This window comes from Chaetura pelagica, unplaced genomic scaffold, assembly GCF_000747805.2.
Source record: "Chaetura pelagica isolate M959 unplaced genomic scaffold, ChaPel_1.0 scaffold109, whole genome shotgun sequence".
Classification (NCBI taxonomy): domain Eukaryota; kingdom Metazoa; phylum Chordata; class Aves; order Apodiformes; family Apodidae; genus Chaetura; species Chaetura pelagica.
In genome coordinates, this window is record NW_009970725.1 from 1,733,864 (window position 1) to 1,759,222 (window position 25,359).

Genomic DNA, 25,359 nt, shown 5'->3' on the forward strand with positions numbered 1-25,359 from the left:
AACATGTTTAATTATAAAAAATTGTGTTGTGGTGATCTGCACAATATAAACTTTTAGGAACCAGCTTTTTTGTGGTAAATTAAATGACCTTGGGCATGTAGATTGTGTTTGAGAATTCCTGATTTGTGAATTTGCACAAATAGGCATGTACAAAACAGCAGTTGGCTGAATTGCATTATTGCATTATTGCATTGGTGTATTCTCAGATAAAATACTTTCTTTTTTTTTTTTTTTTATATAGGATACCTAGAACATTCACAAAGATTCATGCTGGCTGTCTTCTTTTGGTCATCTAATCTGTAATTAATGTTAACTAGCCTCACTATGGGTACTCTATTAGTCTAGAAGTGGTTTAAATTTTTTGTTTGTTTGTTTCTTTCAGGCTTCTGTTGCCATTTTACTGGTAATTTATGCAACATTAAAATGGTAACATCTGGATCTTACAAGTTTAGTGATTAATAATGCAATAGCTGCAAATAAAATACAGATCTGCAGGAATTATTTTCCAGTGATTATGCTGTGTAGATGTAATGAAACTTGTTAGTCATGTAAGAGCTGGCAAGCTGTTAAAAGCATCTAGGTACTTAAGGAATTAATACTTCTCTAGTGCATATGGCAGACATTAGGAGGAACTTGGATACTTAGGCTTCGTGTGCTGAATCCAGAACGGAGCAACGCGTGATTGTGTGAGTGGTTGTGTTCTGTTTCAACTCAAAAGTGAATATCTGAAAAGCATTTCTAGAACATCACCACTGACCTGACATCTCCCACTGTGGAGTTATTTCAGAGCATGTGAACTTGTTCCCTTTCAAGTGTAGCTTCAGTTGGTACGTGAACTAAATTCTGTTGAACATGTAGTTCTCAGGATGAGGCATCCAAAAGTAATTGCTGTTTGTGTTTGTGTCATCGTTATCCCAGGTTCCCTCTGCACCAAGTTTATAGTACAGGACATAGATTCTTAGTGCTGATTTCAGTTTCAGTGCCTGTGTAAACCGTAATATTTCATCACTTGCTAATGTAGGCAGCTCATGTTGACATATTAAAGCTAAGCTGAAAAATGTTGGATTGTGTTAAAATCTGAAGGGCATAATTTTGATTAAATGGTAGCTGTCCTAACTCCTAGTAGTTCTGCTTCATAAAGTGATCCAATATTAACAATTATTTCATCACCATCTAATAATTGTTGGTTTGTTCCTCTTGTGAAACTGAAGTTATGTAAACATATCTATTTTCCAGGAGTCGTTTGTGATGTGCTTCTGAAAGAAGAACTGAAAATCCATTACATACGTAAACATTTGGGAAAACTCTCCTCCTAATGTATTTTGCAAACTAATTGAATTATCATAGAAATTCAGCATGGGAGGAGCTGTGAGTGCTGGAGAAGACAACGATGACCTAATTGATAACTTGAAAGAAGCTCAGTACATTCGCACAGAGAGTGTGGAGCAAGCCTTCAGAGCAATTGATCGTGGTGATTATTATCTGGAAGGATACAGGGACAGTGCTTATAAAGACTTGGCCTGGAAGCATGGAAATATACATTTGTCAGCACCTTGCATTTATTCTGAAGTCATGGAAGCACTGAAGCTTCAGCCTGGATTATCTTTTCTAAATCTGGGTAGTGGAACCGGATACTTGAGTACAATGGTGGGATTAATATTAGGTAATTTGAAAATTTTTTATTTTAATATAGTGTTTCTCCATATTTTTTGAAGATTATAAAAGCCCTGTAAAAGCTTACTTCTTTAAAAATGATAGTGCCATACTTAAGACTGTGTGTTTAAGATACTCTGTTACCCACAAGCTGTCCACTGACACTGCTGTTCAGTAACATTTCATCAACTGTTTTGGAAGAGGCAGTTGTTCCTGCTTGCCTTTTTGTAATCTGAAATTCACATCTGAAATGAAACAGTCCTTTTGTTGCTTAAAAGGAAAAGGCATAGGGGAACAATTTTTGAGGACTAAAATTTTAGTCTGCATTTGTGCCATGTTCATGTTGTTACTCTAGGTTATTGTTTTGATATTCAGTTAATGGAAAGAAAAATCTAAATTGTAAAGGCTAGTGGCTTGAAGAAACTTAATTGAAAAATCTCTATCCATGTGCAAACAAATTTTTAAAAATACATTTATATAACAATTTTATTAGTGAACAAGTTTTGGCATATAGACTGATAAGACCATTAAATATTGTAGGTTTTTGAAACTATTTTAACAGCACTGTGTTTCTTTCTTCTGTTTCAAATACATTTCCTGTATGGAAAAACAATGGAATAAAATCTTGCTGAAACTTGAAATTTTAAAGCCTACCTTTGGGAGAAAAATGTTTAATTCTCTCCCCTTGCCCAATATTTAGAATATGGAGTATGTGTATCAACAATGTTACTTTTTTACATTCATTTTAGTGTGTTGTTTTCATAGATACAATTTCATTGGCTGTATTATGTGAAATTTTAATATTTTCTTGGTTAGAGAAACATTGCTGACAAGTAGTATATGGATTGTGGATACATTTATTTATATACACAGCTGAAGTGTGTACAGTTGTTTTGTTAATTTTCTATTAGTTTAGCTTTCTTGTCATCTGTTCTTATTTATTAAAGAGTAGAAATTATCCCTAATAGTAAATAACATCACTTGTTGGCATCTCCAGCTGTGTCTTTTGTTCCGGTTAATACCAATAAATTCAACAGATTCTACTGCTCTCTTGTGGAAACAGTAGTTGTGTTCATTCATAGGTGTGTATATGTGTATATATATATAAATACTCTTAGAGTTGCTTTTTCCTTTTGAATACTGTTTCTGTTTAAAAGATTAGATATTTTTAATTAGATTGTAATATTTTAAGTTCCGTATTTTATTTCAGTATTAAAACAATTAGATATTGCTGCATTTTCTTCTTTTAAGTGTTTGCTCAGGGTAGTGAGCTTTTTTATTTATTCTTTCTTAACCATGATGTTCAAAAAAGAAATTGTCTCATGTAAATCGCACTTGTATTTGTGTATTTATCTAACCTATTTTGAGTAGCTGTTGGTTGGCTATTGAATGCACCTGGGTTTGATCTCTCCTTATCAAGCAGAATTCCAATTCTTGAGGATATTATATACAGAGTTAAAGAAATTAAACAAGAAAAGACTTGTCCTCTACGCAGGGTGAGGTTAGCTGACAGCCCCTGAGAAGCATGGTTACACTGCAGATGTTCCCACAGTGCCAGCTCAGGTGCTCATACTTCTCTAGCAATGCTAAGGAGCCTGGAGCAGTGACTGCTCAGCTACCTACAGAAGCAAACTTTACATGTTTCTATGGTGCTGTACCTAGTCTCCAAAGTCTGCCTAGTGTTGTAATGTAGTTGAGTGCTAGACTGAAGTGTGGAAGATGTAAGTGCAGTTCATGTGCCTTTATTTTCTTACTCTGCTCACTTTGATAAAATTAATTGTTACATACAATCATTTTTCTTTATTTTAGTGTTTATTTTAAACTAGGGAACAACTGCTTTAACAAAGAAAAATTAACAGATGTAATTTTCTGACACAAAAAATAAACCATATATGTTTTTAAAAGCTCACAGATCTTTTAAACTGTTTTCAGTGTGCACTGCAGTTAGTAACAGAAGCATGTGTTTTCTGACAGTAGTTGGATATCTATCAATTTGACAATGCAGTGAGTAGTGTTTCTGCCATGTTGACAGTGTCAAAATGACTAGATTAAATTAGCAAATAATTTCAAACTGGTAAGCACTTAAGTATAGCAACATACTGAAAAAAAACCCCACACCACTCTACAGAGATGCAAATTAACAGTTGTTACTGTTAAAATGTAAACATAGTTCAGACTAGATGGTGTAATTGCTAATTTGTTATGCTGACAGAGGCTAGTCAACTTTGGAGACTACCAGAGAAGTTGGTTTCATTGACTCTTTGCTGAAGTATAAAGCTGTGACTTTTCTGTTGAAGGAAGATTATGTAGTTCTTGTATTTCTGTTTGAATTATGAATACTATGGTGTATCATGATTGGTGTCTTGCATTCATAGAAGTAATTTCAAGCTGTCGGAGCAACTGATATTTACGTGGTTGTTTTTTTTATTTCCTAGTATTTAAAAATCTAGTATTGAAAGGAATGTTTGTGTGAATTTTGGGAGAGAAGATGTTGATGCATTTTAAATTTATTTTAGATTATGAGGACAAAGGAATGGTGATTAATTTTTAATTAAAGAAAACATACCTTGGATGCAGCTGCATACTGCAGCACTTTAACTACACTGGTTAGAAACATAGACTATTACTGTGCAAGATAATATTATATTATTAAGCAGCTAGGAAGGAATGCTAACGCATTTCTTAATGTGCTAGATAATACATTTACAGGAGGTGTGTGTGTCAACAGGAGGTACACGTTTTCACAAGGTCTAAGAACATTCCTTGGACAATTTACTTACCTCTTGCCTGCCATCAGAGAGGTCTTACAAGCACTGCCTTTAGTAAGCTATTGGATTGTTTTTATTTCAACTATTAGAAAGTGTGATAAAATATTTAAAGGATTGTAGTTGATTAATTAGCTCAGTGCATATATATACTATTTTTTTTTCCCCTCAGTAAAATAAAACCTTTTTCAGTTAAGCCTAGGTCTGTTTTGTTAGTTGGTGTCCTAGAAAAGACAAATTGAATTCTGTTTCATTGGAGTAACATTTTTGAGCTAAATATTTAGGAAAGATTTAGAATGCAGTAGAGGATATAAATGTAAGTTTTGTCTAAACTTATTGATGTTTACTTTCCCTTCTTCCCCTTCCCTCTCCCTTTTCCAATTCTATGCTCCAATGACTTAAGTCCCTGGGCTATGAGTGCATGTTAAATATAGAATCCTCACAGCAAATGTGACTATCTGATTTAGATTCTTTCCTGATGTGAATAATCCTCATAATACTGTCTCATGATTTCTTCTCGTTCCTGAAAAATAGCATTAACTTTTAGCACACAATTTGACTTGGAAATATATTTGGATTTGATTGCAGGAGAGTGGTGTTGCAGTTGTGATTGGATTGTGATGAGTGAACGTAATGTGGGCTATTTCAGTGTTCTAGATGGATATTAATTATTATATTGTTGAATCAGGAGCAGACTTGATTTTGTAATCTGCAAAATGGAAGAGCAAATGTGCTTAAAATGTACCCAATCTCTGAATTGGCAAAAGCTGAAAACTTTGCCATAAGAAAATAAGGAAACTTTTCAGAATTTAAATACCAAAATACAAGCTAAATGATAATTTGAAGTTGTTGTATTCCAACTAAATACTGTATAGGAAAAATCTTGCTCAGACTGACTTAAATGTAGTCAAATTCATTTCTTTGTTGCTTATGAAGAAAATTAATTCTTTAAATTTGTTTTGTCACAGTTCTGTCCCTGTTCTTTCATTCATCCTGTGGCCTTTCACCTTCCTCTTAAGCATTGGTAATGCAGATGGAAAAAGTCACTTTGTCTATCAGTATTGGAAGACTTCTGTGTATTATGTGGTGTTAGTTCTTTCACATATGAAAGATGTAATGCTGTTCCTTGCAGTTGTGCTATGTGAAAGAAAGAAAGAAAACTAAAAATAGTATGCTGTTTTTATTTACAGGACCTTTTGGGATAAATCATGGAATAGAGCTTCATTCAGATGTGGTAGAATATGCCAAGGAAAAATTGGAGAGCTTCATAAAATATAGTGATAGCTTTGATAAGTAAGTACCTAATTTGTGTAGTTCACTTTGCAGCAGTATGTTTGTTTTTAAACTAAATGCGTCATTGCTTATGAGTTTAGGGAAGGGAGAAGAATGAAATCACACAACCAAAACATAAAACTTCCAGTTTGTGACACTAGTTCATGAGGTAAGTAAAGGCTTAAGGAAGGTCTCTCTATATGTGTGGGAGTATTCCCGCTGTGTAATACTTAACAAAATTGATTTTCATGCATTTTGCCAGTGTGTGTACATACATACACATGTAAGTATATGCATGTATGTGCATATATACATATGTACTTAAGAGAATTGTGTGATATGCAGGTATCTTTCTTTGTATGTATAGAGTAATATGTCAATTTTTATTAGATAATAGAATATCGTCTTTCTGTACAGTATTAACTTTTAATGTACCTGTGTTGATCTAGATATGAGTAAATTTATCTATCTTCATGTTGATTATTTGAAATGATGGTCCTGTCTACCTCTGTGAAAGGGAAAGTTCTAGCTGGGGCTGTTGTCTGTAAAGACTTTGTTCTGTACAGGTAGTAAGTTCTCAAACAGTCATTATAATGTAGCCTCTGGAAATGCAGAGAAGCTCTTGAATTGTAGCAGTAGCCAAAGAATTACATGTTCTATACCTCTTCTCTTCCCCGACAGTCAGCAGAGAAAACTCTTTCTATCCCTTTACCTTTGTTGTAATGTGCTTTATGAACTGCCAAGCTCATCTATGCTGGCTAGAACTCAACCTGCTTTTTTTCCTACTCCAAAATTTGGGACCTCTGGTTTGTCCGCAGGCCTTCCTCCTTATGTTCCTAAGTATCAGAAAGCTTTTAAGAGCATAAAGTTAAGGTGTCATCATAGTGTTACCTGTCTAAATTAAATTCTGTACTTCTGATACCGCCTAGATGATTTTAGTAATATATTCCCCCATTAGAATAAATAAAATTGTGTAAGAGAAAATACCTGTTCTTGATTGCTACTGTCTTAATTTTCATGCAGACTCTTATGTTAGCTGAGGTTAATGCTTATAGAAGATAGAAAACATAAAAATGGATTCAGTAGAGAACTCTTTGATGCACTTTGTATAATCTGTGTTAAAAAAATGTGTGTGGTATATGGTCACTTGTGATCAGTACTAGCATGTCATTAGTGGCTCTGTTAAGTTAGATATACCTGCTACATGATCAATTCCTGCACCTACCTGTATTTTGCGTTCCTGTAGGTGTGGGTACTTAGGTATACTAAAAGCTGATTTTGATTGAACTGTCTTTCCAAACTTGTGATATGTTTATGTACAGAAATTAAGAGAAATTGAGTGAAGGGGTAGCAAGGAACTTGCTATTTTTTAAACAAAAGCTAATAGAGATAGGGTGTTTATGTAAATGAATATCAGAACACAGGGATTTACGCTTAAAATCATTCAAGAACTGGAAAAAAAATCCCTAAGTTGCTAAATATGACGTAAGTGAATATCCATGTTATATGTATATCGTGTTTTAATGAAATAAGTGATTATATGTAGTAAATGATATAAATATTCTTGAAGGAGGAGAGATGTATTTTCCACTAGCTCAGTGACGATTAGCTCTGGTGACAGCGTTAAAAAGGTTTTGTGCTATTTACACTGGTAGTTAAATTGATCTTTAGTTACACAGTGTTAATCCAATGAGGGGGAAAAAATGTCAGCAGGTTGGTGAGTATGCTTTAAACTTTATCACTAATTTGTATATTATTTTCTTGACATATGCTGTTTAACAGTCCACCTTTTCCTTGCAACAGTAAAATACTAAGGAACTGCTACAGAAACACCCTTCTCACTAACTTAAAAAAAATTATGCTTCCATGAAAGTGCTTTTTGATACAAATCTACATGGTAATAGCTGCACTGCAGCTCATGGGCTACAGATTGGCTTTTTGGTTTTTGTGTTCTGTGGGGGGTATTTATAACTTATCCACATAGCTGATTCTGGCTAACTGCTTTCTTTGTAAATACTTTGTATATTAATGAAGATGGCATGTGAGTTTTTCTGTGATGGGGTCCTTCTATATATATTTTTTAATACCTATGAATTTAAACTGCATGTCTTCAATTTTTGTTTGACCCAGAGCACATTATTTTGAGGCAATAAGTCTGGTTTTGGTTCTTGTTTCAGTAACTTTTTCCTGCATCTTTACTGTGGAAAATATTTATCCAAAGTTGTGTGGACTGTGGTATCTGAGCTTAACAACTAATTTGATCAGCTTAGTATTTGGATGAAAGATAACCCAAGAAAAAGGTGTGTGGTATCTGTCCATGGTTGAACACTGGTGTATACCTAGGAGATGTTCTTATCTTTTTGAAAACATTTTATGTGGCAGGCTGGTATGAATGAAGTTAATTGTCTGAGTGGATGTGTATGTGTGATAGGGAAAAATACTTGACACTTGCCAGCAGCTTCTAATGAGGCAACATGGGGGAGAGAAGGATCACGGAGACCACAGTCCATTTTCCTGGCGGTAACAAGAATTATGCAGATTGGGAATTATGTTAAACTTTGCAGTGCCACTTCTTTTCATTCTTTCTTTACTGTATAATGTTCTTGAGTCTGGTCTGAATATTTTAAGCAATGTTGTTTTGAAACAAAAACCAAGGATTTTAACCTTAGTGGTGGGTATTTGGAGAGCTTCAACCTAGATCTTAAATAATTTGTAACTGTGGTGTTCCTTTGCTTGGAGCAGTAGGCCATTGTCTTTGCATCTGACTTTCATGGAATTGGTTATGATGATTTAGGTGGGTTTTTGTCTGATAAATCAGGATGGAATATTGCTTTTCCATTTGTATGGGGAAACAATCCAGTGTTGTGTGATATAACTTCTTTTTTCTTGATTCTTGATAAAAATGTTGTTGAAATGTAATAAAAAATTTACTTACCTGTGATTGGGGTAGAGGATTGACTAAAGACTGGAAGCAATGTAGAAATAACATGTTCAGGATTAGAGACACTCTTTGCCTAAAGGGAGGGTGGTCTACCTCTGGTAGCTGGACTTCTCAGTTTTCGCCTCTTGAAGTGTTCATCAGACGAAGAGCTTTTCAGATACCTGTTTCAGAAAAACAAAGAATTCCGGTAGTTACTTGTGTCTGTATCCATATCCCACCAATCTACAAAAATAGCTTTCCTCTAAATGGAAGTGGAATTGTTCATTCTGAGAGGTAGAATGTTGCCTTGATTTTACTTGACGATGTAGAAGTGCCATTTGAAAGTGTCTGAAAGTATCATCATGGTTGAGGTGCAAAGATTTTTTGATAAAGGCTAAAGGAAGTTCTCTGTCTGAGTCTGAAATATGTCTAAGGCTCTCTTCATAGAACCTTCAGGGAATGCATGCGAATTAAAGGGGAAAATAATTCCATAAGAAGGCTCTATCTAAAACACATATGTGCAAGTACCAGGCCCCCGCTTCATCTGTTTATTGAAGGGGAATGTGTTGTCTTTTCTGCTCCCAGTCAACTTCTAGACCTAGAATATCCAGCTTGGAGAGAGAGCCACAGGGCAAGGCTAGGTTGCCCATCATCTAGCACCCTATCAAAAACCAAACCTGGGTAAGCTGGTGAAGGCTCTGCTGTGAAAGAAAATCACCAACTCTTCTCAGGATTAAAAGAAACCACTTCAATGGTAAGTGATAAGAACCCTAGTACTACTTCTGGGATAACTGTTATGGGTGAATCTTCTTCTGAAGTCCTGTAGTAGGTTGTGTTGGCATCAAAAACATTGAAAAATACTACAGAATACTTGTCTTCATGAAAATTCAGGGCTTCTGTGAGGACTCTGAAGGCTAATTTGCTTTTCATTAAAGCAGATTTAAAATAGCAAGTTAAAAAATGTGCAAAGGAAATAAAGCTCCTTCCTGCCTGGACACCTGGTTAACTTCAGTGTAACTAACAAGAATGTCATAAGTTATAAACAAGATAGCTGGGTTTGCATAATAGGAGAATCAAGACAGTTTTATTCAAAAAACGGAGATGACAGATACAAGCAAAGTAGAGATTTAGGTTTCTCAATACCCTAACAACTGAAAAAAGTTGAAGACAGAATTGCTGAATATAAGTTTTATTGGCATCACTATTACATAAAGACTTGTCGGTATTGACCCTCTTTTTTTGTTTTCAAAGAAGTTAAGTTTTACATTAGTTTAAAAGTGAAAAATTGACTAAATTATCTGAAAGGTTCTTCAGCGTTTATTTTATAAACAGGTTCTACGAGTAGTTTGAGTAAGATTATTGCTTTATGAAATTCTCGTTTGACATAGGAGAAGCTCTGAGAGTATTGTCTTTTTAATGCAAATGGCAGAACCTCCTAGATTAAATTATGTGTAGGTGTTTGGTCTGTGTCTTAAAATACTCACAGGAAACATTATTTTTCAACTGCTGTAACTGTATTTTGAAAAGATAGCCATGGTTTTGTTGGTGAAAAGAGTAAGAAACCAATCTGCCAGAACTGATTTCTTTTTTTTTTTCACTCTCCATTCGTACCCCTTTTCCTGAAAATATAGTCAGCAGTATATTAGAATTAAGACAGCAGTATATTAGTATAGGACAAAAGTAAGTGTTATTTACTTGTCACAGTAGCTAAAAAATGCTTAATGTTTTGTCGTATGTTTTCAGAATCTACACATTTTGCAGATTAATTTCAACATCTGGTCATTAATGTATTTGGTGGTTTAAGGGAAGTTTGATACAAAGCTAATTTCATGCTATCTTATGCTGGATTTACTGTTCTATTTTGGAATACATATTTAAGCCTGAGATTTTTTCCATGAGGAGTTAGGTGTGAAATTTACCTTGCAGTGCTTTTGAATTCTTAGTTCCAGTGTAGTGTCAGTGTAGTTCGGATGGCAAATGTTAAGAACTTGCCAACCTTTTCTAATGTCTTATTGAAGCGTAGTCTCCTTTGTGCCCTAAATTTAAATACATTTAAAGAATTTTTCTATTATAGGAGAATTACATTAATTATGTGAAACAGCTTGATGGTACTGAATGAGGGTTTGATTTGACTGACTAAAGGGAATTAGTGTGGATGGGAAAACCATATACTAAATTAATACTGAAATGAGTTTGCTTTCTGTAGGGGCTGTAAGAAGAAAGCTGTGATATGAGTGTGGTTAGTAAATATAGAGATAGGCAGAAGTGTATTGTTAGATGATTTCCTAGTATGAATGTAGCAGCTGAGAGGTGTAGTGGTGCTGGGTTTTTTGAGCTAATTAATTTTTTTTCTTAGCAAAACACAGGTGTAGGTGGTCTAAGTGGTTCTTCAGTATTACTTTTTTAGGCATCTCGTAACATGTTTTACAGTTTCCTTCAAAACAAGCCTGTGGACACTGAAAGTTGTTTTTCCTTCAAATTACTTGATTTTTCTCCCCAAGTGTATTGAACTTACTCCTTTTTAAAGAATCAGGTATGTATGCCACTAAAGAAAAAAAAAAGACAATGCCTGCTTGCACCTAGTTTTGTATTCAAGAGACATCAAGATAACATCTTGTACATCAGGATGAAGGTTGTACAGATAGAAGACCTTAGCCCAAGGAGCATCCTGTACATCTTCAAAGTTGAAAGTAATTAAAAAGTAGGTTCTGTGGGTGGGTACTATGGTAGGATGCCAACCAGTGAATCCCCTTGTAAAAGGACCCCTGCTATTAGGGTAGTTTATCTTACTATGCTGTCTTATTTTTCATTAATATCTTGCTATCACAAAAATACTAGATTGGTGGATATGGATACAAGAGCAACAAACTTTAATCTTAATTCTTTGCTATAAATGTGTGTGTGGTTTTTTTTTTAAAATGAGTATTCTTTTATTACGATAGTAGATATTGTGTTGGTATCTCTCGGGAATCTTACTTAGGAGATTATGGGCCAATAACAATCTATTACTTGATAGTTTTCTTAAGTTGTTTCAGTGGAGACAGAAATGGACTTTAAATTCTACAGAATTTTTTTAAACATTTAGCTGGAAGAAAAAGAACTGCAGCTATCTTGAAGATTAAACCCCCATCTTTGATGGATAGATTACAAAAGTGCAGAAGATGGAAGGGCAGAATCAGGTCAACAAGTGTTTTATGTGCTTGAAACAGCTTGATTGTCCTGGGCCATTGGTAATCATGACCTGTGTGTCCTTAAATTTATTCCATGGCAAGTGCTCAAGTAAATAGACATTTTCTGTTGCTATGATATCTATAGTGGGTGCTCTTCGTTTCTATTATGTTGGCTGTTGGTTCTCTTGTAATCAAGGTACCAGATTGAACTGAAGAATGTGATACCATCCAAACATATCCTGATTGTTCCAGAATTTTATTTTTTGCCTTTTTTGGTGTCTAATTTGTTAGATAACCTAAGTTTTTTCATATTACCCATATAATTTTCTGTAGGGCCGCTTTGGTTGTTTGGTGAAGGTGAACAAATGGTAAAATAACTCTTGGCATTTCTCAGTTCCATTTCAACTTGGCAAATGAAAGAAAAAGATTTAAGTCAAATACTGTCTCATATTCATAGGTAGCTTATGTGATTGTCAATACTGCATGTTAAAGCAATAAACCACTTTTATCAATGTCTTTAATAAAAGATAATTCAGTGTAGCACAGAAGGCATTGAAATTTCTGATCTGTTTTGATTTTTGAAAGGCACTAAGAATAAAAGCACCTTGGTGGACATAGAGACAATGAGGGCTGTAAGAATTTGGGTTTGATTAGGTCAAATTCTGTTGTCAGGCAGTGTAGTTGATACAGGTTTCACACTGTAACACTAACAACTTCTTTGCTTATTTTGAAAATAATTTAGGCAACTTAGTAACAGATTCCACAAATCACACTTTAATCTCTGTTGGAAGGTCATGAGAAATTGTATTGCAGAAATACAAGAAAATGGTACATGTATTTATTTATTCTTTCTGATGCCAAAGTGTGTGGAGCTTTTTATGAAAATAGAATCAACTGAAGATTTGGGCTGCAGGGAGCAAGACTTGTTGTGTCACTGGTGATGTTTACTTTACATGGGAGTGGGGAGGAGTAAGGTTGATGGTTGTACAACTTAAACTTTTCAAACCTAGCTGTAATTCTTTACTAAGTATGAACTTTTGTGCCTTAATTTCTGGTATTTTGTCAATGTTCATACCGTAAAATTTGAAGCATTTTGTTCTGTGGGCAGTCCAAATGAAGAGTTTTGGCTTCTGAAGTCACATCTTGCAGTGACCAGACACCATTTTTAACCTTTTCATCCCATTTCGTGTACATACTGCTTCAATTTAGCTTTCTGGGAAACGGGAAGCTATGTATGGCAATTCTTGAATTGCCGATGTTTGAGTGAGCAGCCAGCATACCATTGCAGGCCAGAATGGTGTGTGTTACCATTACATGGCCAGGTGAGCAGAGTAGACCCACTTGTTTTTCCTCTGACATGGATTGAAGAGATGTCTCCAGGAATTACATGTACTCTAGTCCATACAATGCTCAGGTTTGCTGTGGGAAATTAGTCTTTCAGGGAACTCCTGCTGTTGACAAATAGGGTTGAAACTAACTGAAGCTATGTGAGGGAAGAAGGTGTTTTTGAAGTACATGGCCTAACAAATGACTGCCTATTTTGGTCTTAAGCGTGTGTCTCCACAAAACTCTGCTAATAACATGAGTCATTATTTAATGTTCCTACAGCCAATTTAATGTTCCTATAGACAGAGTTGGTCTCTAGTGCCTAACCCATTTCATTTTCATAGATATAATAGGAAGTTGCTTCTGTGTCTTCATTTGCACTTTGAACCCTTCTGGTCGCAAGCTATGGAGCTAAACAAGAAATTCTCTTCAGCTTTTACTATCTTTGTAAAGACCACTGTGGATTTTCATCAAAAGTTTATGTATAGAGTATTGATTGAGTTTTTGCATTGTGTTTCTCTTTGTTTTAAGAGGTAGTGACCAGTGGCGTCATGAGCTTTAGGCTGGTTTCTATAGAGGAAGTAGGTTGGGGCTTGTCATCTTTCAGAGGAGCATTTGGAGATCAGAAGAAGTTGTAAAGGTTTCCAGGTTAGGCAGGAAGTCTGTCTTCATTTTTGTAAAACTAATCTAGGACTGTTGCAAGATTTAAAACTGCATTTTAAAAAAGGACTGTGTTCTTTCTCTCTTTCCCCTTGCCCCACCACCTCATTTCTTCCCCTTTCCTCCCCCACTTGTGTACTTTTGAAGCCCACAAAGGTACTTTGCCTAAACTTCAAAATTAAATTGGTATGGTGATGCTTGTCTTGTACTGTAGGCAACTTGAAATTAAAACTACAGCATGAACTGCCTGATTGACCTTCACTGACTCAATATATTATAGTCCAAGTGCTTACAATATGAGGTCTCTTCAGCAAAGTGATCAGTGCCTTGGGTTTCATTTTCTTCCTAGAATTTAACCTTGACTGATATATTTCTAGTTCTTTCTGTATTAATCTGAAATTATTTCAACCACAGTTCAAGCTAGGCTGCTGCCCATTTGTGTGCAACAAGACAGTTTTTCTCCACTCTCCCTCCCTCTCCTTTTTTCTTCTTTTTTTCTATTTAATCTCTTGTTGGTAGTTTTCAGTTTTTCCTCTGGATTTGGATAAGGAAACAACATTATGGACTGTTGGCCACATATAGCACACAAGAGAATGTGCAGTAGTTGGTAAAGAATTCTGGTGTCTTTGAGAAGGAAGCATTGCATTATTTTCAAGATCAAGCATCCCATCTTGGAGAAAAAAAAATATACTTCAAACAAAAACTTCAGCTTAATAGAATTCTGATTTTGTTAATGGCAATGGTGTCATAGGAAATTCAGCCAAGCCGTATAGGCAGCATCACTAAGCACTGAAGCTGCCGTCCTTCAATGTTAACTGAAGAGACATGGATTTGAATGTTATTGGCTGTTGTACTGAGATTTCCTACTTCTAGCCAAGTAAAAAAAATAAACCAACCACGAAATTTTCAATGACAGCTCTAAAGTTCAGAAAATGGCTACATGTATTTGAAGAAGTTTCTAGCAAAAATCATTCCTTCTGGATGAAGTTTGAGATGCATTGGATTTTAATATTGCCAAATTATTTTTTTTTATGAACTATTTAATGTAGCAGCAACACATGAGGGTTTTTTTCAAAGACAACTATAGATTCTTTTGATGAGCTATGATGTGACAACCTCTCAATTTTAAAGTGCTCAGGGAAAATGTAAAGTTACTTGCTAAAGCTGTTTTTATTACAAAAAGGTAAATTACTTTTATTATGTTGTGAGCAGACGAAGCAATAAGGTGATGCAAACATTTGAAAAATGTCAGAAAATACCAGTAATAGAGAATTTATGCAGCTTTGGCAATAAAACTCTATCCTGTTATGTCTTTCCTTTGGTATTTTATGCACTGACAGAGTACTTAAAATCCTTGCAACTTCTCCTATAAACTTAGATACACTTAAAAGTGGTTACATAACTTTAATTTGCTGATGAAAGTTAGAGCAGATGCTTCTGACAATCTTTTTTTTCTTGCTTGAGTGTGATCAAAAAATGGTAGACTTTTTGATTATATTCCTTTTTGGGGGAAATGTGGATTGGGTTCAAGGTGGAAAATGGGGAGACGGGAATACTAATATTTTAAAGTACTATTTAAAAAAAAAATCACAGAGGCTATTAGGAAGTTAACTGTTTCAATATTTATTTAACAGCCTGGATATTGCATGTTGTTGATAAATGTACTATTTCAAGGGCAAATTTATTCTATGGCTTGTAAGGTTTTTTGAGTCAAATCTGTTTGCATGCTATTAGGAAGTCTGGTCATGCTTTGAAGCCTTTTCTGTTTTGTGTAATACATAATTATAACTGCTTAACAGTTTTTCTTTGGGTTGTGATGTGGCAGAAAAATAGTTTATTTTCAAAGTAATATTATCTTAATACAGATTTTGGAAGTATGTATGGTAATATTTTTTTCAATACATAAGGGAAACTACAGAAAATATTTTTCTGTCTTTATTTGGGACAGCTTTTCTTAAAAATCCTATTTTTAAATGTGTAACTTTTTTTTTTTTTTTAATGTTCTTTCCTTTAGATTTGAGTTCTGTGAACCTGCCTTTGTGGTTGGTAATTGTTTGGAAATAGCCTCAGACAGTCATCAGTATGACCGGATTTACTGTGGAGCTGGAGTCCAGAAAGACCATGAAAACTACATGAAAATTTTATTGAAAGTTGGAGGCATTTTAGTAATGCCGATAGAAGACCAGGTGACCTAATGACAATTTCCACTTTTTATCTTTCAGTATGAGAAATACATAAAGAATGTTTTTAAATGTTTATTTGACTAAGTTAATGTTCAGTAATATCTTGATAGTGTATCCCTGCAGTTAAGCAGATACCAGTCTGTTTTAATTAAGTCTTCTTTCCCTTAAAGCATCAATATCTTCATCAACGACTTGGATGAGGGTATAGAATGTACCCTCAGCAAGTTTGCTGATGACACTAAGCTGGGAGGAGTGGCTGACACACCAGAAGGCTGTGCTGCCATTCAGAGAGACTTAGATAGGCTGGAGAGTTGGGCAGGGAGAAACATGATGAAATTCAACAAGGGGAAGTGTAGAGTTTTGCATTTGGGGAAGAACAACACTATGTCCCAGTATAGGTTGGGGGCTGACCTGCTGGAGAGTAGCGTAGGTGAAAGAAACCTGGGGGTCCTGCTAGACAGGAGGATGACCATGAGCCAGCAATGTGCCCTTGTGGCCAAGAAGGCCAATGGCATCCTGGGGTGCATTAGAAAGGGTGTGGTTAGTCGGTCGAGAGGTTCTCCTCCCCCTCTATTCTGCATTGGTGAGGCCACATCTGGAGTATTGTGTCCAGTTCTGGGCCCCTCAGTTCAAGAAGGATAGGGAACTGCTTGAAAGAGTCCAGCGCAGAGCTACGAAGATGATGAAGGGAGTGGAACATCTCCCTTATGAGGAAAGGCTAAGGGAGCTGGGTCTCTTTAGCTTGGAGAAAAGGAGACTGAGGGGTGACCTCATCAATGTTTACAAATATGTAAGGGGTGAGTGTCAGGGGGATGGAGTTAGGCTTTTCTCAGTGATGACCAGTGATAGGACAAGGGGTAATGGGTGTAAATTGGAGCATAGGAGGTTCAAGGTGAATATCCGAAAAAATTTTTTTACTGTGAGAGTGACAGAGCCCTGGAACAGGCTGCCCAGGGAGGGTGTGGAGGCTCCTTCACTGGGGACATTCAAAACCTACCTGGATGCGTTCCTGTGTGATGTACTCTAGGTGACCCTGCTCTGTCAGGGGGGTTGGACTAGATGATCTTTCAAGGTCCCTTCCAACCCCTATGATTCTATGAATACCATGCTTCCAACAGTCTGTGGCAAAACTGTGTCTTCAGTGCAACAAGAATTCCATTCATAATGTTTTCAGTATATTATACCAATCCCAGAACTTCTTTGAAATCTCCCTGCAACACAGACGTTTACAAGACAATGCAACCACCCTCTAGACCAAGATAGTTTATTCCAGAGAAATACAAAATACCTGTGATTAGTGAGACATTTTAAGGGGAGGAAAAAAATGAAGGAAAAAATATGCCTTATTTTCATGGGTTTTCAGTGCTATTTTTCCATGTTAGATTAAGTGGTTTTCAGACAGATGCATTATTTTAATTATACTTGACACTTTTACCATTTCTAATCCTTAGATGTCAAAATTATCACATTATTTATCTGCTTTCTCAAAATATCAAAGTGATTTAAACATAGCCTTTGTGATTCCATTCCGTAAATAGTTTTTTAATTGGGTTGAGATACTGTCAATTGAAATTGATGGAATCCAACTGAAAAGTAGTCAAGATTTGAAAGCAAAATTAAAACTGAATATTTGTACTTTATATACAAATGTTTAGGAGACTAGAGCATGTAAAACATAAAACATAACATAACATGTAAAACATTAATCTAGTCTGCAGAGAAACAGCTAAGGGAATATTTATTTCCTTCCTTGGTTTCCTAAAGGGATGGAGAATTTACTTCATAGATAGGAGTCCAGTTTTTCTCACATGTGCACAACAAACTGAAAAAAAAGTTACAGATGGCAGCAAGAGCGCATTCTGCCTGCATATATAGAGGAAAAAGTTCATAATGACAGTGCAGCAGGTTGCCTGGACAGGTTAGGAAATCTCAGTCCTAGGAGGTCTTCAACTTCATTGAAAAAGCTTCTGAGTTGCCTGATTGAACCTTGAAATTGGTCTTGTTCAAGCAGGAGGTAGGACTCCAGAGATTGCTTGCAATCTAAAGTATTCTGTGATCTGTGATTCTGTGAAGAATCGGAAAAAAGCAAAACTTAACTTGGGCCTTAATTTTCCAGCTGCATTTCTTCCCATTGCCAAAGAACTTTATTCAGTACTCTAGTGACCAAGTAATATTTCAAGGAATACGAACATATATTCTGTTAATTAAACAGCCTTTATAAATGAATTTTTAAGCAAATCAAAGTAACTGTTTTTGAAAACCAGCCTGAATAGTATTGAGTATGACAAAACTGTAACCACTGATTTGTTATTTTGGTTTTGTTTCTATGCAGCTAACACAAATCTTGAGAACAGGACAGAACACATGGGAGAGTAAAAACATCCTTGCTGTTTCATTTGCTCCACTAGTGCAACCAAACAGAAATGACAATGGCAAACATGACACTGTGGGACTGCGTAAGTGTAATTTGTGTTTGCTTCCTTTGGCCTGCTGGTAGTGGTCTGGAAGTGGGGAGATTATGCTATACAGATGTACTATGAAGAGCATACAGTTAGCAAAACAGTAGGTCACTGTTACATTTTTGTGATCCTGGCACATGTTCAGTATTGCTGAACAACTAGTATACTTAACTGAAATGACAGTGTTTCCAGCTTATTCTTCCAGAGTTATTTTCCTTATAGATTCAGTTTCTCTTTTTCTAGTGAATTATAGATAAAATACCAAACTAGTATTAGGTCTATCAGGAGTGCCAAGTTTATGGTGGCATCCCAGAGAAAAGTACTTCTCCCACCTGAAATGGAAGGAGCAGGTCTAAACTGCAGCTGTGGTATGGTTATTAATAGCTGAGTGGGCTTGGGTCCATCTGCAACTGATACAGTCATGCCTAGATGTTTTTTGTAGCTACTTGTGTTGGCTTTCTAGCTGCAATTCTTTGAACTAGGTTAGTAAAGATATTTAGAAAGTCTCTGAAAGTAACATCTGTTGCCAAGATAATAAGATAACATGATAAGAAGAAGGAGGAAAAGTGGCAAAGAATTGTATAGTGCTGAAATTTTCTGTCAAAGTAGTCAGGACTAATAATACAGAGTCAAATAATACAGAGTTTCAGTAGCATGTGGGAACTTAAAACCAACAAGGAGCCTAGAAAGTAACAGCTTTTCTTCTCCTGTTTAACATATAACTAAAGGAACCAATCCCTCAGTTACAGTGTTTCTTACCTCCATGCACATTTTTAAACTGTGAAACAGGTATAAGCCATTCAGTAGTCCAGGATCTCCTATCAGGTTGCATTTTCCATAACTGCTAATCTGGCTATTAATTTTGAGTGGGTGTGTGAGCTTGCCAAAGATAGTTCCTTATTATAGTTAACTTTACTTTCTTTGTCTAAAGTGGAGAAGGTCCTTTCCTTCTAGTTCTTTTGTTCTTCAGTTCTCTTACAGAAATTACTAATTTTGTTTATTTTAACAATTGCGTTTTTAGATCTCACAAGTTGTTTCCTGAAATTACATTGTTAATAAAATAAACTTGTGTTGACCCACAGAATAATGTATATACTAAAAACTCTTGATTGTGAGTCCTGTATATCACTGATCAGACAAAATGATCTAATTTTCATTTTTATTTATTCCTAGTGAGGGGGAAAAGATGAAACTTCTTAAATGCAGTTAAATTTTACTGTATGTTCTATGTTTGGTTAGCCTCAAATGTAATTTTTAGACATCAAGCAAGTTTGGGGAGTGTTGGGTCCTGCACTAGGGCCACAACAATCCCATGCAATGTGACAGAGTTGGGGAAGAGAGTCTAGAAAGCTGTCCAGCAGAAAGGGACCAGGGGGTTCTTATTGATAGGTGACTGAATATGAGCCATCAGTGTGCCCAATTGGCCAAGAAGGCCAATGGCATCCTGACCTGTCTTAGAAGTAGTGTGACCAGCAGGACTAGAGAGGGATCGTCCCTCTCTACTTGACATTGGTGAAGCCGCACCTCAAATCCTGGGTCCTGTTTGGGCACCTCAATACAAGAAAGACATCAAGGTGCTGGAGTATGTCCAGAGAAGGGCAAGGAAGCTGATGAAGGGCCATGAGAACAAGTCTTATGAGGAGCTTCTGAGGGAACTGGGGCTATTTAGTCTGAGGAAGAGGAGGCTGAGGGGAGACCTCATCGCCCTCTACAACTACCGTAGAGGACATTTCACAGAGGAGGTAGGCGCTGGTCTCTTCTCACATGTAGTTGGTGATAGAATAAGAGGAAATGGCCTCAAGCTGCTCCAGGGGAGATTTAGACATTAGGAAGAACTTTTTCACTGGAAGGGTTGTCAGACATTGGAACATCCTGCCCAGGGAGATGGTTTGAGTCGCCATCTCTGGATGTGTTTAGAAGTTGTCTAGATGTGTTGCTTGGGAATAGGGCTTAGTGCTGGACTTGGTAGAGTAGGGTTAATGGTTGGTCTTGATGATCTTAAAGGTCTTTCCCAACCTAAGTGATTCTATGATTACTTAAAACAGAAGTGAGTCATGTCTTGCTCTTTTACTTCTTTTGTTTGAATTTTTACCTAGATATCCTCCTGAGAAATTCTTTATTACTCATTTACTTATCTGCATTAGAAAGCTTTCTTACTGTCTTATTATAGGACTTTTCTAAGTAACCTTCCTACCTATTGCCATTTCTTTTAAATAGCTAAGTAGAAACAGATCTTTGTGTCTGGGATTATTTAAAGAAATACAGGAGCTTTAGGTCTTTGTTGAAGCAGTGTGAATGGTTGGCAGCTACCATTTATAGCTTATGATCTGGGATATGACTGTGAGGATCTTATTTGAAGCTTTTACATGCTGTTTTCAAAATCAAGTAGGTAATATGGTTGATATTTATTGTCTTGCAGGATAAGAAAGCTGAGCGCTTACTGCATTTACACCTTTTTCAGGACAGTGTTTCAAAGTTTTGTTCTGTCTTTTGAAGGAAATTTTATTTTTTCCTTTCTGATTTTACTGTGTTTGTGCAGCCTGGTCTAGCATGAGGTGTCCCTGCTCATACCAGGGAGTTTGGAACCTGGTGATCTTTAAGGTCCCTTCCAACCTTAACCATTCTGTCATTCTGTGAAGATACTTTACATAGTTCTGTATATGGGATGAATGCTTGCCATCCTTTACTTTGCCTTTCAGCATCATGAACCTTGGTGCTTGGATTTACCATGATAGCCATACAATCTGCAATAATGGCTTTTTTAGCCAGATCTTATAAATGCGTTTGGAATTACTAGTTTTGCTGTTGGATTTTGAGTTGGTTTTATATTGAACAAGTGGGGGTTGGTTTGTTTTTGTGGTGTTATTTTTTGTTGTTGTGGGATTTTTTTAGTTTCTGTTTGCATTAGCTGAAACCAGTATTGCAAGTCATATTATGTTGCTGATCAGCTGTTAAGTTGGCATGGCCCTCCCTCATCATTTAGGTTTAGTAGGAAGTAGGAAAAAGCAAGTAGAAGATGAAGGCAGAAGAAGGGCACTTGCCTAAACAAATGTGACATGGGGGTAGAAATTCAGTCCTAGCAGCAGGATCTCAAAACAGTGCCAGCAGTAGGTCCTGAGACTTGCCAGGTGCTAAAAGGTGACAGTATTTGTTTTATACTTACTTAAATTTATATTAATAATCTGTTCATGCTTTTTGCTTCTCTTGCATATCTGTCAAAAGAATTATTAATTTATTTGATAGTGTACATTCTGTAGAAGACTTATTGTGTTCCAGAAGCAGTTTTTAGCACGAATGAGTTGTTTATGTATGTCTGTGGAATTGAAGTTTTTCAGTAGCAAATATGCCACAGGGTTTGTCAAGATGGCTCCATTGACCCTTGTTTCATTTGTGTATTGAATCACATATGAAAATTTCGGTTGTTCTTGAACATTATTCTTGTTGCATCGCAGCTTATTTTTTTGCTAGAAGGAAATTTCACTCCATGGTTAAAACTTAACGCTCTCTTTCCTTTTAGCTCCATGTGCTGTTAGGAATCTACAGGACCTTGCTCGAATATATATCAGACGCACCCTTAGAAACTTCATAAATGAGGAGATGAAAGCCAAGGGTATTGCTCAAAAGGCTCCTCCAAAACGAAAACGGAGGAGATGTCGTAGGCGCAGGATTAACACCTATGTGTTTGTTGGCAATCAGCTCATTCCTCAACCTCTGGATAGTGAAGAAGATGAAAGAATGGAAGATGACAACAAAGAGGAAGAGGATAAAGATCACAGTGAGGCCTTGAAGCCAGAAGAACCTCCTCGAAATCTGTTGAGAGAAAAAATTATGAGTCTACCATTACCTGAATCTTTAAAAGCATACTTGACCTATTACAGAGAGAAATAACTTGTTTTAAGTAGAAATAATGCCTACTGATAGTTCCTTTATTCTTGAAAATGTAGCATTTATTAAGAAGTAGGTGGACAAATTATTAGTCTTTCATCAAGACTGAAGTACAGCTATAAATCATAACTTGTCTCTATCTTGTATTTGCTACAAGGAAGACTTGCATTCAACAGTAGAATCCCTTTTTAAAAATCTATTTTTCTTTAATTTTTGAAAATGCTGTTCTAACGCTGATAGAAATATATATTCCATTATGCAGCACTAATCAATATTTTGCATGGTAAGTCTTTTGATCCCTAACAGATTTGTATTGATAAAAGGATGAGTGAAATTTTATATATGCTAAATAATTGTTAAACATGTGCATCTGACTTGATGAGCAATTTGTCTGTATTTATTATTAGGGGAACATTTTAAACATGCAGACACTTATCCTCTAATGTCAGAATCAGACCCTTTTAAAGTTTATTTTACTACGGCTTTGTTGCAATCATTATTACTTCGTTGGTACAGATGTATTCCAACAACACAAGTGCAATAAATGTATTCAGACACTGAATGAGCTGGCTTTAATGAAATATGAAAATACAAGTTCTGAAATGTCAAGAATACCCTTCTACTTCCGCATTTGTCTTTTGCCAAAAGATCTTGAGAAAAGTAACAGCTTCTCTCAGAGCCTTAAAGAAACTTCATATTTGATAAAGCAATGCTTACTTCAGCTCTGCTTATATTTAACTCATTCTACACTTTCAGTATTTCTAACTAGAGGCACTTCCTCATTTGTGGGAAGTTTAGGACAGTACATCTTGTTTATTTCTACAGCATTGAGTCAAAATGTTTGGTAATACACAATTGTAATTTAGATTTCGGTCATCTATATTTACTGCTTTTAAGTAGAGGTAGAATTTCCATGAAGTTTAGTTTATATTGCTTATTGGGATAGCTATAATAGTAGAAGTTAGAATTTGTTCAGCAAATGCACTTTAGTAAGTGAATTTTATACTTAACATGCATCTCAGAGAAGGTAGACTTATGCTAGCCTATATTTTGTTCCTGAGCATGGCTCTTAGCACAAAAAACATTTCTAAAATCACTTGCATCTTTTGGAAAGCTAAGGGTAGCAGTGAAACTGTGGGGACCCACATTAGTGCTGATTTAAATCCTTCCATAGTTTTTCTTTTTCTAGTTGTGAAGTTACTTGCAGTTTTCATTTTTAACTTTGTTTGCGCTTAGCATCTTGATTTCTTCATTCTGTTGTAACATAACCATGAGGGAAAACACTGTTCATTAAGAACTTGGCATGATATGCATTGAAAGCCACAATCATTGGAATGCCTGTTGGACCCAGTGAAAAACATTCCTCTTGAAATAGGCTGCAGGATTCATTTTATAATACTGATAACATTTTTTGTGTGATAACAGTAAAACAAAATGCCCACATCTTTCTAAAACAGTAAATGTTCCTAAACCAAGTATTTATAACCAGCCAATATTCATGTGGTCTACTAGTCAAATATTGACTTGAAAATATATAAGGATTTTGTTGCATCTGAGAAGGATAATAACGCATAACCCCATAACACTGACTCTTGATGCTGCATTTCATGCTCTAGTCCTTGTTTTTTAAGGTACATAATAGTACTGTTTAAGTGGAACTTCATGAAGGCCTGTTGTACCAGCATGTGGAGTTACTTTCTGCAATATACTCACAGTATAAGTAAACAAAACTATTTCAAATAATTAATCTGACTGTATTTTAAAAGCAGGAAAAACTAGTTAAGAAATAGTTTTCCAAAAAAAACCATAGTAATAAAGTAATTGTGATGCTTCAGCTATAAGAATTAAACATAATCTTGATTTAAATGGATTATTTTAGATGGAGTTTAAATAATCTGAAGTTTGAGATGTTTTTTGTCTCCTTTTCTTGGAATCTACATGCATAAGCTTGAGAGTATGAAATTACTAAATATTAAATACTTTAAGGACTTTATACAAGATGCTCTTGGAGAATAAATTTCAGCATTCTTTCATGCCTGTATACTTGGAAGAATGGACAGCGTATGACTTGTCATGATTCTTCAGTATGTAAGTCTTTTCTGGAGTCACTGAAAGAGAATGTTTTTTCTGTGTTTTATATGTGGATTTATTTTACACTCTTGAATTTATATTTACGTAAATAAAAAGGTAGAAACACAAAATGGATTGAAACTTAATTTTTGCCATCTCAATTGGTGGTGATGGGGACATTGTTGCAATAAAATGTTTTTGGTTTTTTTGTGGTTTCTGCTTGCTTGAATTTCTGTGTTCCTTTGCAAGTATCTTCATTTGTTTGGAAATTCAGATACTGGTTTGTTCATAGATCAGTAACTTCCTAATAAAAGCTATTATTGAATTTCAGAAATAGAGTAAACATCTTTTTGCTAAATTTTGGGTTTTTGCAAAAGTAGAGAAACAGGAAAGTTGTTTTGGGCCCAGCATTACTTTTGAAATGCTCTTGTGGGAAGTTAGTTTCTTCTGGAGTCCAGAAGCGGTACTTGAGCTATATATTCAATAAGGATTTCATGGAGTTGTTTGGGTTTTTTTTCCTTAAATACTGAAATTTCACCCTCAACAAAGCCACTATCTGGTTCGAAGTAAATAAACCTTTGAGGTAAGAACATCAAGAGTGGTGAGCAACTAGCAGCTTCCACTTGCTATTGAAACTCCCCCTTGATGCAACCCAATTTTGTTACCAGTTAGAGGAAAAATAAGATGTGGGCAGGCTAGGCTGACTAGCAATGCTGTGTTAGGAAAGATGTGATGAATTTGAACTTCCAGGGGTTTTTATTTTGTTGGTCTGGAATATGAGACGAGTGCAGTGTTTTCAGGAGACTTTAAACCCTTGTTTGGGAGCAACTGGACAGCTGCCCCTCAAAAACTTTGGAAATTGTTTTCATTGAAATAAGTATGAACAGCTCTGTTCTGCCAAGCACTGTCCCTTGCTTAAGTGCTTGCAACTTAGTCTATTTCATTATTTTTTTTTTTAATGCTATAATTTTTTCCTCTACTTCTTTAATGCGGCTT

At 35.7% G+C, this 25,359-nt stretch overlaps 1 protein-coding gene across 1 annotated transcript; it reads left to right on the forward strand.

Annotated features, from left to right (window-relative positions):
- Positions 1-1,234: 1,234 nt before the first annotated feature.
- PCMTD1 (protein-L-isoaspartate (D-aspartate) O-methyltransferase domain containing 1) lies at positions 1,235-24,584 on the forward strand. The gene is made up of 5 exons (XM_010006811.1): positions 1,235-1,663; positions 5,609-5,711; positions 15,781-15,952; positions 18,282-18,405; positions 21,926-24,584. Exons 1-5 carry the CDS (start codon positions 1,357-1,359, stop codon positions 22,294-22,296), a joined length of 1,077 nt encoding a protein of 358 aa, XP_010005113.1. The 5' UTR covers positions 1,235-1,356; the 3' UTR covers positions 22,297-24,584.
- Positions 24,585-25,359: the final 775 nt, after the last annotated feature.

What these genes read in the sequence shown, in the direction of transcription:
- PCMTD1 (XM_010006811.1), top strand. Translation starts at nt 1,357, where the DNA reads ATGGGAGGAGCTGTGAGTGCTGGAGAAGACAACGATGACCTAATTGAT. An exon ending in AATGGTGGGATTAATATTAG is followed by an intron (nt 1,664 to 5,608) that starts GTAATTTGAAAA and finishes TTTTATTTACAG; the next exon opens with GACCTTTTGGGATAAATCAT. An exon ending in TAATGCCGATAGAAGACCAG is followed by an intron (nt 15,953 to 18,281) that starts GTGACCTAATGA and finishes GTTTCTATGCAG; the next exon opens with CTAACACAAATCTTGAGAAC.